The sequence below is a fragment of the Nicotiana tomentosiformis genome, chromosome 4, assembly GCF_000390325.3.
Source record: "Nicotiana tomentosiformis chromosome 4, ASM39032v3, whole genome shotgun sequence".
Classification (NCBI taxonomy): Eukaryota; Viridiplantae; Streptophyta; class Magnoliopsida; order Solanales; family Solanaceae; genus Nicotiana; species Nicotiana tomentosiformis.
The window spans coordinates 45,009,598-45,024,339 of NC_090815.1; the positions used below are offsets into that span (position 1 = coordinate 45,009,598).

A 14,742-nucleotide genomic window follows, 5' to 3' on the forward strand; every position below is an offset into this window, starting at 1 on the left:
ATATATTCAAACACAACTTTAACTTCCAAAAATTATTTTTCAACACAACTTCAAAAACTATTTTTTAAGTTTCAATCAAATCTCTATCCAAAAGCTAGCCAGATTGGTATTTGAAGATTTTATTTTCAAAATTTGTCAAAATATAAATAAAATCTATAAACAAATAAATATTTAAAAATAAAATTCAAACTTTGTGGCCAAACAGGAGCTAATAATACTTGGTTGAAAAAGTTTTTCAAAATTTGTTGTCAGCAGTTTCTGAAAGCCAAATTCCAATTTGTATCAGTTTTGAGTGTTGGAAGTTGTACTGGTTACTGCACCACAGGCGGCACCAATTATAGCCTACCTGTCGTCAACATTTTGTTTTTTCTATTTCTTTTTGTCGCTAATTTGTTTCATTTTAATCAATCTTTACCAGAACCTTAACAGCAATCTCATCAGATATCTAATGGCGGGAGCTGCCGTATTCCCAATATCACCACCATTTCCCGTCAACTTATCCTTGTCATCAACTTGTTTTCTTTCTCCAACTTGTCACTCATTACCTCTCCGTTTGCTTCTTCACAGAAACCCCAAATTGATCATTTGCCATGCCAAGGTCCATTAATTTTTTTCTATCTTTTGCAATCAAATAATCAATCATTTAATTTTTTCCTTTTTTCTGGTTTTGTCGGTGTTTAGTTTGATGGGTCTTTTGGAGAAGCAGCAGAGAGGATGTACGGAATGAACTTTGAAGGAGATGAATTGGTGGAGGAAGAGGATGAAGAAGATAGCGACGAGGAAGAGGAGACAGAGAGCAGCTTGGATTTGCTAATGAGATTAGTGGGGAGCATGTTCAGGAAGGTTTCAAAGCGTGCTAGGAAAGCTACTCGTTCTATACTGCCGGACGTCATTCCTCCACAGCTTGTAATTCTTCAAACTCCCTCTTTTCTAGTATACTCAATAATTAAGCATATCAATTACTAGCAGTGTTGGAGCCCCGGGGCTTTAAGTTAGAGGGTGCACTGCTGGGGCGGATGTAGAGTGTAATTTATGGGATAATCTGAACCCTATAGCTTTGGCTCGGACTCTCTATATTTGTTTTAAAAAAATCACTAAATAGATACAAATTATTGATTTCGAACCTAGTAAATCAAATGAGTTGTGGTAGAATCCCGAAACTCGAACCCATAGAGTTCAAATCATAGATCCACCTCTAAAATGCAGAGTGTCACTTAATCATTTCTGACAATGGGTTTGGACTTTGTGGTGCGTGCGTATGTTTATTTCAACTAAATATGTAGTTCGAGTTCAAAGAATGCATCTGCACACCCCTAACAAATAGGGGAATTGGTGTCAAAAAGACTTTGTTGCTGAACTAAGTGTCCTTTCATAGGCATAAGTTTAATGCTATAAGTGAAGCTTATCTACCTGGAACTAGACTGTACATTTCTTGGACTGAGGTGACTAAGTAATTGATAGACATGTATAGGAAAATCCGTACGCTCTCTATCAGCATCTCACCTTGACTGTGTTAGGATGCTGAAAAACTAAGCATTTTTATGGTTATTTGTAGATGTATGATGGCCATTAGTTCCGATTGAAGGATAAACTTTCTTTTATTTGTATGTGGAGGGAGGTAAACGGGCAGTGGTGTCAATTCTCAAGTAGATCGTCAAAAGACTTATGTTATTCAACTGTAGGTGCATCCCTGTTTCAGTTGCACCAACCACCTGATCTCCCTCAAAATGGCTTTCTTCACCTTTTACATAAACATCGTCATGGGCAACTCTCCTATAGCGGCAGTGGTACACAAATTGCCAATGTGACGCTTGTGGTCACATTAAACCACAAACCAGTCTACTCTCATCTCAAGCCTTCCTAGCAGATAACATGGTGGCATGATCAGGTGCTCAAAGTAAATTAGCAGAATACTCTCATGCTTCTTAATGCCTTAAGCGTCAACTCAACAAAGATCTCACCCTCTTAGTCTTTTTCTTAAAAAACAATTGTGTTCCTCTTGGACTATGGTCATGACAATCTCATGGTAGAGCTTGTAGTCAGTGGGAGGTTTGCATAACACAGGCCGCTCATCGTGTGCTTGAGGCTTTGTCCTTCACTAGATATAATACTCTTGGACCGCAACTCATATATTGTGTATGTGCATCTGTAATGGCTAAGGCCATTGGTCGCCTCTTACTTCATACTGATCATTGCTCGAGTAGGGAAATTTCAAATTAAAAGTTTGTGCACTTGCCTCGTGCTTGCACCAACATACCCACTTATCATCACCAGATGAGGGTCAATCCTAAGTCCTTTTCTTGCTTCTAGTGCGACTGTCAAATAATACTCACACTTAGCATATAGTGTAAGACATTTCCAGCCATCATGTGATGTTGCTTCTTAAATACACTTCTAAGACAATTGATCCTTCTCTCAAGATTGAACCTAGCCAAGCTCACAACTTAATGCACGAAATTTAAAAGAGTGGTGCCTCCAGTGTTCAAAAACAGGGAGGTGTTTTTCACTCGCAAATTGTAGCCTGTAGAACATAGTCATCACGTACTGGCAACATCCAACTACGGACACTCAATTTTAGCACCGAGACTATGCATTGTCCATAGATTTTCCTAGCTCGTTGGTGACCTTAAACACTCCTTCAAGTTGCTAGACAAGCTCCTGAGGATGACATCCGAGATTGTTCAGTCGTGCAGCTTGTTGGTGGCACGCACAGTATGCAGTCACAATTTATGTCCCCTTATATATGTCTTAAAATAAACAAAGCGACAGGAGTAAACATGTTGTTGACACTATCATGGTGGCTTCAGTTATATAGACTCGTTTTGAACATCCTCTATTCCCCTGTCAAGTTTCAGTTCATTCTCATATTTGTGGACAGTGTCATTACCGTTTGAAGTTGCATATGATCACAGCAACGGTGAGATTATGGCAAGTGAAATTTGTATGAACTGAATTAGAAACAAGGCCATTTTCGGTGTGTGCAGTCTTGCATCTTAACATCTTTCAAGCTCCATCCCGAGATTTCACTCCTCTTGAATTCAACACTGTGCCCAAGCGACTAATACTCTTGCTGCACTGTAGGTAACCCTGATATGTGTTGTCTGCGTAGCGTGGCACTGTCGGGGCCACTGGCGGTATAACAGGTAGTACAGTCTTCTGTGACATTATGGTTGGTTGAGAGATCAGTGTTATTTGATATTCTATGGTACTACTGTGGTCTTCTTCCATTGATGGAAAGCAGCGTATCTTGGGTCATTCACCATCAGCTCTTGAATGAGGAATGAAGAAAATCATAACTCAACATGTGTGGATTTTGGGTGTGTTTGGTATGATGAAATTTTTTTTCTGAAAAATGTTTTCTAGAGAAAAGTCATTTTCTGGTTTTGGTTTCCAGAAAATACTTTTCAGGGAAAACATTTATCACTGAAGGGGAAAAATGACTTCTCACCTATGGGCGGAAATCATTTTATTTCACAATTATATCAACTTTTAACTTCATATCACTGCTTTAACTAACACTTGACATTATTATCAATTTTTAATACTCAGTATTCAACAAAACACTATCCAGTTTGCTAATATTATTATAAATCTTTAAAAAATGTATTTTCTGGAAAATATTTTCCAATGTTCAACCAAACATTGGAAAACATTTTCCATGAAAATATTTTTCTAAAAATAAGTCATTTTTCGGAAAATGACTGGCCTATACCGAACACACCATTTATCCAGACAGAGTTGTCTCTGTTTTGTTGTATTAAAGATGGGTGTATCAAATTCTTTTAAGACCAGCAATCAGCCAAGTTGCTCGGACTCTTCACTTTCGTTGCTGCACTCCTGTCGACACGACGTGGGTGTGGGTGTGGGATCCGTACCGAATCTGATCAACCGATTTTGGGTACTTTGACCAAAATCGAGGAGAAATTTGGGACATATATAGTGTAACTGAAATCAAAATAAAAACTAGGGTAAAACTGAAGAGAAATTATATGTCGGTTCTTTTCCTTTTATCTCCTTCTTGGATTCTGCTCTTGATCAATATTATCTCCTTCTCGGAATACCTTGAGTTTTCACATAATGTCTCATAATTTGGACATATTTTTGTAACTTTATTTTAGATATTTGAATTATTTTTAGTCGAATCTCTGCACCCGTATCTATACCTGGATCCGTATCCTCGAATCTTAAAATTTAGATCATGAAGGATCCGACCTCTAGATCCGCACCCGTATCGGACACCCGCACCCGAGTCCGAGCAACTTAGGTAATCAGGGTATTGCATAGAGCAATTTACGTGTAAATTAGTTAGAAGTTTTGGGTTGTAACGACACACTTTTTATGATTTCCCATTTGAAGCTAGCATGAGCATCAATCTAACGTGAATTCCAAGGTATCTGGTTTCCCAACTTCGCTTTAGCCACCTCTTTAAAAGGGAATGGATGTTTAGCAGAATTGCAATGACTTATCCCATTGCATGGTAATAGTAAGTTGGTATATCTCCTAGTGTGCTAACTTTATGGTTTTCTTACTTTTACGAGTTAAGTTGATTTGTGCTTTCATGGCAACATGAGTCAATCCACCTTTAGAAACTTCAATTCAGCTCATACCTGGTATAGTACCGTGTTTCTTTTCTTTATTTACCATATCGGGGCTATCAGTGCTTTCGGTGTTTTCTTAGTTTTGATCTTCTAATTGATCATTTCCAGAAGTTATGTTCAGAATCTTCTCTCTTATCTCTTCTCATTGTTGGAGGAATGCAGGTTTCTTTTGCAGTTGATGGAGTTCTAATTTTGGCTTCACTCTCCATCTTGAAGGCATTTCTTGAGGTATTCCTCTGCCATGTCATTTTCTCTTACAGAGAACATAGAATAATGGCATGCTACTTGTTTTAAGGGTTTGCCCATTTAATCAAATCTGTTTTCTGCTTCTTTGTGGCTTCAAGCTGCCTATCCACTAATTAAAGGAAACAGATATGCAGTTCTAAAAATGTAATATAAAAGAGGTTTATATAATTTATCCAGCATAATGCTTATAAAATAAAAGTGTAAATTTAGTTTTTTGTTTTGTATTTTCTAGAGACATGGAAAGTCCTTTACATCTAGAACTTTTACCATATAATTAGTAAACATATATACAAATTATGCTACTATTTCTTTCCCTATTTGTTTGTCATTTTCATTTATCAATCAATGGTCACTTAGACTAACTGCGCAACTAGATTGAATTTACTTTTTGAATTTAATTTAGATGTTCAAAAATTGTGCGAAGAGTACTTTTCTCTCCATCTTGATTTGTATGATACTCTTTCCTATTTGGGACTTCCCAAAGTGTTTGATGCCAAACCATTTTCGTACAACCTTTGCAACTTTCAAGAATTCAAGCTCATTAAGGTGTTCAAATTCTTTTAACTTTAATAATGTGATATTTTCTCTATCAAACTTTCAATTACTAATCATTATTTTTTCTCTCACTTATATTAATTCATAAGCCAAGTATTTTATTTTGATAACGGGAAGCGTGTCAGGAAATAGGAAGGAAAAATTAACGAAAAGAAAAATTCAATTAACTTTACAAGATAAGATTTACGTGGTTCGACAATTTTTGCCTAATTTACAGTCACACAGAGTATAGTTTTATTGCCAGAGAAAAAGAACACTGTTATGATGAGTGATGCAAATGAGAAGTGATGCCTATTTATAGGCAGGGATCAGCTGAAAATCAAATTTAACATCTTGAGCCTCGTTCCAATCAAGTTACCCTCATATAAAATGGAACCGAGGGAGTATAAATTACAAAATACTCATATCAAATCAGTGAGGAGTAGAATAAAAACTGTTAGTGCATGATAACTTAGTTTGACCCTCAGAAAAAGACAAACATTTCGGACAGAGGGGGTATTTTTGATCTACCGTGTTAGCTGAACCAGTCTGTTTCTTCGGGTGTGTGTGCACGTGTAAAGTCTGCCAGTACTTCGCACTTTATTTATTCAATCGTTCAACTTGAAAAATCATTTTGCTGCTGCTTTGGGTAATGTTTCTATTTATTCAATCTTTCAACTTGAAAAATCGTTTTGCTGCTGCTTTGGGTACTAACAGGGAGGTAAAAAAAAACAGGAGAAAGAAATATATAGGAAGATGATAGAAGTTTTTAGATCTTTTCCACCGAGCATTAGGCAGTGAGTAATTTATCTGTATCTAGACAGTTAAATCAAGGGTATCTCTGGATGCAACCATGTTATAGTTTTATCTGATGTCGAGGGCTTTTGGAAAAAGCACTTGTTTCATGGTTTCTGACCTAATTGTATGCACATTAACTCAGAAGTAATGTGCCAAAACCTTCAACCGGATTAGAAGATTAAACGCTACAGGTTCTGAAGGTTCTAGTGAAAAGCAATTTTACGTCTTCCATTCTAATTTAAGCATGATTAATGGTTAAATATATCAACTTCTGCTCTTGTGTGGATGAGATATTGATCTTTAATTGAACTCTGCTACTGCCTGTTGATTATGATCATTGTCCTTCTAGGTGATCTGCACACTTGGTGGTGCTGTCTTTGTAGCAATTTTGTTGTTACGTGTGCTCTGGTCGGCTGTTTCCTACTTTCAGTCTACTAGCTCAGGTTTTAACAATGGTGGAAGTTCATATGGCAGAACACAACCCGCTGCATGATTGAGCCTAGCCACATACCTTTCATCTGGTTAATCATTAACAATACAACAGTAATTCTTAAAACAAAAAAAACTGTTATTAGCAGTAAAATGTTCTGTAAGTAATAGTCACTTATAATTTGGCAATGTGAATTTTACATGTTCGAAGATTTTGGCAGCTTCTACAGGGAGTTGATTCATTTTTTGCTTGGAGTTTGCACATATTTTCAAATGACAGATGATGAAGCTTTGTGGTTTTTATTCCTCTTGAACTGTGTATCTTGATCTAGATATGAGGCAATTTAGTTTACTTATTATGCCAATTGCATGCTTCCTTAGCTAAAATGGTCAAGCAGTATCTCTATTTACTGGTTTTATCAATATTTCTCTTCAAGAAGGAAACAGCAGCAGTTTTAAATCGTCAGGAAAAAGGAAAACATGGGAAGGATTCAAATCCCACTAGAGCTTAAAAAAACCTTTGGTGATTTCCTTTTGTTGTTAGTCTTGGTGGATAGCGTTTATTTGAAAAGTACACAATTACCTAGTATATCATACTATAGTATAAGTGTGAACCTTTAAGATGAAGATTGAAAGACCAAAATAACCCTATAAAAAGTTAAGTGGCCTTAATACCCTTCAATAAATAAATCATTACATTATGTTAACCACTAGCCAACCTATTCGCTGCTAAATGTATAGAGAATGTAGGGAGTTGGAGTGAAAAATTATTTCAATTAATAATTAGTGAAAGGAAATCAAGCAAACCACTAGCCAATCTCTTCGTTTCTAAAGAGAAATTGAGAAGTTGGATAAATGTACATTAATTCAATTAATAAAAATATAAATTTAAATCAAGCAATGCCAATCATGAAAGAACAATATAAAAGCAAGAAGGGGTTGCATTTCCCTCCAGCCTTCTTATCATTGGCTTTGATGCTTTGGATGCTTTTTAGTAGATTTTATTTAATCTTTGAATTTGAAATTGAAAATAAGAAATTAATTATTTATTGTGTAGTCTGATTATGATAGTATTAAATGAAGTTATATATAGTATACTCCGTATAATATGTGATAAGTAGTTATTTACATAAAAAAAAATGGTAGTGTTTGTATATTTTAATTTGCAGGGCTTATCTAATGGTATGTTGGCAACTTAATTCAATCTTCAGTTGTTTCTGGTTAGCTGGCTTCACAATGGTATTTTTGAATCTATTTTTCTTTCATATAGTGTTTACAAGTAAATTGCCATGACAATTATGTTTGGTCATGTGCATCATTCAGAAAGAAAGTTAAGAAATTAGAAGAATATATTATACAATTGAGTTATGATTATAAAAGAACAATGAAACACATAATAAGAAATTGCTCAATTGATTCAAATCTTTTTTACAAATAAGAGGCTATAGATACTTTCTTAGAATAAACAATATAATATATAATCAACTTAAATTTTTAATTATACTAGTGGATGATTAATACATTAATTTAAATATTTATAAAAATTGTATTAATAAAAGTAATCATGGATGAAAAATTAATTAGAGATCTCTTAAATTTTTGTTTTTTTTTAAAGTTAGATCGTTACTAAAATATAGAAAAGGCAATATTGGATTCCCCAAGTTTCTTTGACAACCTATCGATTTATAGCATATGCCTTTAGACTCTAACTATTGGCATTATTTGATCGTAAGATAGGACTTTCTTTATTACATAATGCATAAATATTTGACAGGTTCAGAATAAATCCAATTTTTGAGGTCAACACCAAGTCGCTAAAATAAGATTAAATTTCATCATTTGACTATTATAACCTCTTATTAAATGTTAAATTTTAGATGCGCTGAAATTTTTGCGCCAATATAATTTATTGCTACTGTGGGATGATCTCAATGTAAGCTTTTTTACCTCTTAGTATCATGCTTTTTCCATCGGTTAAGAAACCAATCAGCAACTTATATAAATCAACATTTAAAAGAAGATATAGTCGAGGAAAGAAGTAAATTTGCAAGTTTAACGTGTAAGTTCATTGTCTCTTCTATAAATGTCCATGAAATTGTATATTAATATTATTTATGTAATTTTTAATTAAGCAACACCGTCTACTGTTATTTAGTATGAAATAGTATTTATTTTATATTTTTTCCGAAATTCATATACTCTTGTGCCATAAATGAAATATTACGTAGTCGAGTTTTTCTCCCTTCAACTTTCATTTCCTATTTAAATTTTCTTTTCGTTTTCCTTTTCAGAATTTTTCATTTTCTGATATGATAATTTGAGAATTAACTAGGTTAATTTAATACGACAATTTTATAAAAAATAATTAAAGTATTAGTGTAATTTATTGAATTACTTTATTTATAAGGCACATACTGACATTGAAGAGATAAGAAAATGATGCAATGACCATATATCTCTACAACCGTTGCTTCTACATTGCAGGATATATGTATCCATTGAGGAATACTTAATACACTAGACTTATATATGTGAATTTTCAAAGAATTTATCATAATTCATATATCTATTGTCACGTCCAACGAGTGCATGAGCATTCCACTATTCTTTCTTCTCATGGGGCATATTTTATTCCATTTTGTTGAAAATTTTGTTAGGTATTGTTCAATTAAATAAGCATTCTTTTATTGGAGGACAGTGTGTGGTAGATAAAATACATATAAATGTTAATATTATGATTTTTCGTTCCTTTTAAATATTAATAAATTATTATTGTTATATGTAAAATTATAAAAAATTTAGATTCAAGTTATCTTGCTTGAATAGAATGGTATTTTGAAATTATAACACGATATCTATATATATCTATATTCGTATCTACACATATTATCTTACCAACATTATATAGGCCAAATTCAATTATCTTAACAATGTCACATCAAATTCAACAAATCTGAGTCTAGAGGATATTAATGAACTATTACTCCAACCTTACTATTTAGTAAATCTTTTTATGTTTAGTATATTATGCTTGATAATCACAAAAGAAAGTAGGCAATCAAATAAACGTTTATTTGATTCAAACAATGTGTTTGAATCAAAATAAGATACTTTTTCAAACGTTTATTTTATAATTCAAACATATTGTTTAATAATATATGCGATTTTTTAAAATTGTATACTAAATTATATGGGATACATATGTTCTATAAATTTTGGTGGGTTAGCCAATATTTGACAACTGAAATAAAGTAGTACTATTAGGTGGCTGAAGAACTAAGAGGTAGAACTCTTCAATCAGGGTTGTTATGCTTGGTCGTTTTAGTTGGAAAAATAAGGTTGCAAGAATTGTACCCTCAATAGTTAGCTTTTTTAATGACAGGTAAATGCAAATAATTCTTGAATGAACAATATTGAATTTTATTTGATTCTATTATAATTTTGTTGTCTTGACGTGTAGAAGCTTGTTAATAGTTCTCACATGATAGTACATGTCATGTATGTACAAACTGTGAATTAAAATTACATAGATGTCAAGAGTTCTGGTCATGACATACCAGTTGAAACATGAGAATGAAACATATATCGTTTCAAAATAAAATATTATGTGTGAGATACGTATTGCATGTTTGGACCTAATAACATCAAAATTAATTTCATTACACATTGTACTACCCGGCCTCAATTTCACATGGAATATGTCAAATAATGTTGCATTAAAATTTCATGTTACTCATCCCACTCATGTATACTTTAAACAATCAAATCATTTAAAAAAAAAATATATTGATTGATATGTAACTAGTTATATTAATAGACATCCACTTAAAGCTAAAGCTAAACTGAAGTCTGAACACCACTGTTATTATAAATAAATAAAAAGAGTGCCTTCTACTCCGTGTTACTTCTTCCCACAAATGCTTTTAGAACAACAGGCACAAACTTCAGCTTCTTGATATACCTTAATAACCATTTCAAATAGGCATCTTCACCATTATACTATTCATTCATCATATACGATAGATTCCGTACAATGAACAATGAACAGAAGATACGGTGATTTGTTTCTGGCTGTCCTAAAGATTTTCAACAACTCTGTGCCTGATCAGAAACAAGCTATCTTTAAATCAAGGAACTATTATTTAGCCTCCTAAGAATTTATTAGCCTTTGATGCCGATTATTTACTTTATCTTCTTTCAAATCCACCACCAATCTGCATATGCAACCAATCTGGTGATGTTCCCCCAGCATATTCCCTTGTACCTTGTGAACCAAATGCCATAGCGTTTGCCTCGAATGCTTGCTGCCCGAGCTGGAAAAACCAGAGCACCTCGTTATGATTTCATCTAAGAATTGAAAACATTTCTCTATGTACGATTATTTGTGCTAAATTATTTTTAAAATTACAGAATGTATTTTCCTTTTTGAGCTTAGAATATCTTCCTTTTCTCTCTTTACAATTTTGCTTTGGTTTTTCTTAACACCTTTCCAACTTATATCAGGAGCTAAATTTCAACGTGCTGTTAAGTGATCCCTCTTATACACACTCGTTGCAATCTTGTATCTTCAAACTAAGATATACTTTGTAAAGCGAGATGATAATAAGAGTAGCTCAGAGAAACCTAAACAATTGCCAACTGTCAATCGCTACAGTTCTGTGTTCAGAATTGCTAGGCATTTATCCATAACTTTCAAATCAGTCTTTGATAAGTTTTCCGCCAGTCTCAGAAATTTTGCGTGCTGCTATTTAATCACTAATTATAATTTCAAGGAGCTAATACCAAGCCAGTCTCAGAAGTCGGAGGTGGTTTGCTAGATGTGGGCACAAGGCCCCCAACCTCCTCCAAACACCAAAAATCTTGATACGACATCCAAGGCTGACGGGAAGTTATGCCATGAAAAAGACAGATATCGGATAAGGGCATAGAGTTCACCCTTATATATCAGCAAGTTAGAAGGTAGCTGAGGTTCTAGTGGAGTTAAAAGTGTTCGACAAACAAGATTATATGTGTAGTTTCCATGAAGGACATGTTTAAGGTCATCAGAAATGCAAATTACTGGTTTGTTATCGACATGAACAATGAAGAATAAAATACAACTGGAAAGACGTTCTGATGTAACACTTACATCTTTAGTAGGAAATCCTTCGATGTGTGGGGGTACTCTTGTATTAACTGCTTCAAGCTTCATCGATAGGAACTGAAGATTCAAGAAAAAATGTTTAGTGTAGAAGTCTCAACAAGAACAGTGCAACAAGTAAGGTGGATAGCATACCTCAACCTGGCGTTGTAATGATTGGACATAATTGATTATCTCATCAAGGACGAGAGCTTTTCCAATAACCTGTAACCAAACAATGTCAAACTGACTTTCCCCATTGCATTTCAAAAGCAAATGGTACATACCATTGAAATTGGATTCACATTTTGATGTTAATTTATGTGAAGAGAATTAGAGGTTAAAGTCCCACCATCCTAGCACCAGCGATGGGGCTAGAACGCAGGCAGCTTTAGAGACATCAGGTTCATTCTGCTCTATTTTCCAGAAGAAATTAGATGTTAAAACCAGCACAATTCCTGCACCAATCATGTGGCTGGAATGCAGGTAGCTTTAGAGACATTAGGTTCATTACACTATAGTTTCCTGACAAATGGAACAGCGGGTACAGTTAGAGAGTTCTTTGAACACCAACAAATGCCTGATAGCAGGAAGGCTGGTACAGTTCTGAGGTCAAGTAGGAGAGCAAGTAAAGACCTTTGGCATAGAAAAATATGACGAAACCTACATGCTGTTGCTTTAATAAGTAGTTCAAACAGATGGCTCATTTGTATCCACACAGCTAAATATTCAACAAATTGAAAGCTGATCATAATGACAAACAAGAAAGATAAGTTCCAAGGCTTTGCTTGCATAGGGGCTCTTTAAGAAATTTGCTAACTGCTACTGTCTTATTTTGTCGAAGTTGATGTCTTTGAGATGTCAACTAAGGAGACCAACATTGATCCAATTTGACTGTAGTGCAATTTCTGAAAGAAATTTTGTGAGCCTTTGTTTGAAAAGGATGACAAGGTTAGCAGGTTTTGCCAGTGAGACTCAACCCTATCATCTCAACCAAAAAATAGGGACATTCGGTCAGAGGCGGATTTATAGGGGGGATTATGGGGCACGTGAACCCATGGCCTCTCCGTAAAATTAAATATTTTATGTACATATTTTGTAAAACTGGTATAATACTAACTGTTGGCACCCATGCTCTAAGAAGGCTGGATGGTGCACTTGGTTGAAGGTTGAGTTATTTACCAAGAGGAATAGCAATCAATTCCCACTTAATACATTTTTTCCTCCTTTTTTTAGTAATGCACCCATGTATTAGAAATCCTAGATCCGCCTCTGGTAATAAAGTCCAAGACCACCAAAAGTATCAGTATGCATTAGATTTTCTTTTTTTTGGTACTTTCAGATTCATCTAATAACTAAAAACAAAACAAATGGAAACGCAGCTGATCGGAATGAAGGTTGCTTCAGATTTTTCAACAGTAGAAAGATAAAGGAAACTGTAGCATACCTTGTTACAACCAGGGACCAAGTCTTGTAGGATTTTCATCCTCTCACTGATCTTTTCTCTCCTGGCCTGCAAACCAAAATGGTCCAATCAGCAAATTCCATTATTGCTCATACATAACCATCATTTCCAAATTATGACTTTTCCACAAAACCCCATAGTGCATTTGGAATTAATGTCGGATAAGAAAGTGTAAATGATGAAAATAATGAGGAAGAATTACTCTTTCTGCTAGGCTGTGACTATCGGTAGCTTGACCTCTCCTTGCTCGCACATGAATGTAATCTTTAGGTGGTTCAGCTGACTTTGCAGGTTGGTCTGCAGATTTTCCTGAATTCCCTTCCCCATCACCCCCGGATTCATGGTTCTCATTTGATCCCGTGGCCTTCAATCGTTTACTATCAGATTCACTCTGCTAAAAAATAGTAAAAGATGTAAAAAATTATAAGGACGACATTTTGTATATTAACATCACCCCAGAATTATCCGGAATGTGATCACCTCAAAACAAACAAGAATCAGATAGAAAAGTCAACATAAATCAATTGCGAAAAAGGTCCACTCTAACTAACACAAAACATTGCACCAAGAAACAGGAAGGGTCAACAATAAATGATGTACCCATCTCATTCTTTACCAGCTTTCTACAAATAGCACATCGATCACATAGGCAGATCCAGAATTTGAGCTTTTGGATTCTAGTCGGGGATTTTACCACAATTCATTTGATTAACTGTGTTCTAAATCAATAACTTGTACTTACATTTGTATGAGCCAAAGCTACTAGTTTCAGATCAAGAATCCATAATTTGTATGAGCCAAAGCTACTGGGTTCAGATCAAGAATCCGTAACTCACCCTCTACATCGGTCCATGATAATGAGCAAGATAAAATAACAGAAGCTCAATCAATGAACTAATCTTCAATCCAAATTAGTAAGTCTGTTTCCCTCTATTCAGGATTTGAATACGAAGTAATTATTGTTTAATCAAATAAAGGAAGGCAGAATTAACTGAAGAGCAGCATTAACGTACACTACTGCAGTTGCCACAGCAATGCAATAAAAAATTTAAGATAAATTTGAAAAAGAATACCAAGCCATTGCCACTAGTTGAAACTCCTTTGGCAGATTCGTCATCGTCGCGTCGTTTCGTAGCTGAACCGGTTCGATGATTTGTTCTGTGGTCGAGATCATTCATGGGAATATGGTGATCTCCATTAGCATACGCATTGATCGGAAAGGGCCAGATCTCCGCCAAATTAAAGGGCGGATTAGCGGCGGCAGCTTGAAATGCTCTTGCTTCATTCATCATTGGATCCATTTTAGAAAAATGCTAATGTAATAACATAAATAAATAAATAAAGAAAATGTAGAGAAATCAAAGCGGGGAACAAGAAGAACAGAGTTAAAGGGTGTGTGTCTGGGCGAGATGGACTGTCCACCACCACTATTCACTATTCACTGTAGAGAGAGAGAGAGAGAGAGAGAGAGAGAGAGAGAGAGAGAGAGAAGAGTTGAAAAGAAGTGACTTCGAATGAGGTCTTAACTCCCAGTGTTTTCCAACTCACGTGTA

The 14,742-nt window shown here is 34.8% G+C and overlaps 2 protein-coding genes across 4 annotated transcripts; one reads left to right on the top strand and one right to left on the bottom strand.

Annotated features, from left to right (window-relative positions):
- Positions 1–267: 267 nt before the first annotated feature.
- LOC104090414 (protein SHORT HYPOCOTYL IN WHITE LIGHT 1) lies at positions 268–6,908 on the top strand. The gene is made up of 4 exons (XM_009595502.4): positions 268–598; positions 682–906; positions 4,761–4,826; positions 6,526–6,908. The coding sequence occupies exons 1-4, from the start codon at positions 449–451 to the stop codon at positions 6,667–6,669; spliced, it is 585 nt and encodes a 194-aa protein (XP_009593797.1). The 5' UTR covers positions 268–448; the 3' UTR covers positions 6,670–6,908.
- Positions 6,909–10,539: 3,631 nt separating this feature from the next.
- Positions 10,540–14,742, bottom strand: LOC104090415 (transcription factor BHLH094). Of its 3 annotated transcripts, none has more exons than XM_070199762.1 (6): positions 14,263–14,742; positions 13,392–13,553; positions 13,172–13,237; positions 11,881–11,949; positions 11,734–11,805; positions 10,540–10,918 (listed from the first exon to the last, which is right to left on the bottom strand). In XM_070199762.1, the coding sequence occupies exons 1-6, from the start codon at positions 14,488–14,490 to the stop codon at positions 10,793–10,795; spliced, it is 723 nt and encodes a 240-aa protein (XP_070055863.1). In that variant the 5' UTR covers positions 14,491–14,742; the 3' UTR covers positions 10,540–10,792. The 3 variants fall into 3 exon arrangements, with proteins under 3 accessions (XP_070055863.1, XP_009593799.1, XP_070055862.1); XM_009595504.4 differs by having other exon boundaries at positions 13,392–13,583; XM_070199761.1 differs by having other exon boundaries at positions 13,392–13,580; positions 14,263–14,741.

What these genes read in the sequence shown, in the direction of transcription:
- LOC104090415 (XM_009595504.4), bottom strand. Translation starts at nt 14,490, where the DNA reads ATGGATCCAATGATGAATGAAGCAAGAGCATTTCAAGCTGCCGCCGCT. An exon ending in TGGTCCCTGGTTGTAACAAG is followed by an intron (nt 11,950 to 13,171) that starts GTATGCTACAGT and finishes GTTTGGTTACAG; the next exon opens with GTTATTGGAAAAGCTCTCGT. An exon ending in CATTACAACGCCAGGTTGAG is followed by an intron (nt 11,806 to 11,880) that starts GTATGCTATCCA and finishes TTGAATCTTCAG; the next exon opens with TTCCTATCGATGAAGCTTGA.
- LOC104090414 (XM_009595502.4), top strand. Translation starts at nt 449, where the DNA reads ATGGCGGGAGCTGCCGTATTCCCAATATCACCACCATTTCCCGTCAAC. An exon ending in TGATCATTTGCCATGCCAAG is followed by an intron (nt 599 to 681) that starts GTCCATTAATTT and finishes GTCGGTGTTTAG; the next exon opens with TTTGATGGGTCTTTTGGAGA. An exon ending in TCTTGAAGGCATTTCTTGAG is followed by an intron (nt 4,827 to 6,525) that starts GTATTCCTCTGC and finishes TTGTCCTTCTAG; the next exon opens with GTGATCTGCACACTTGGTGG.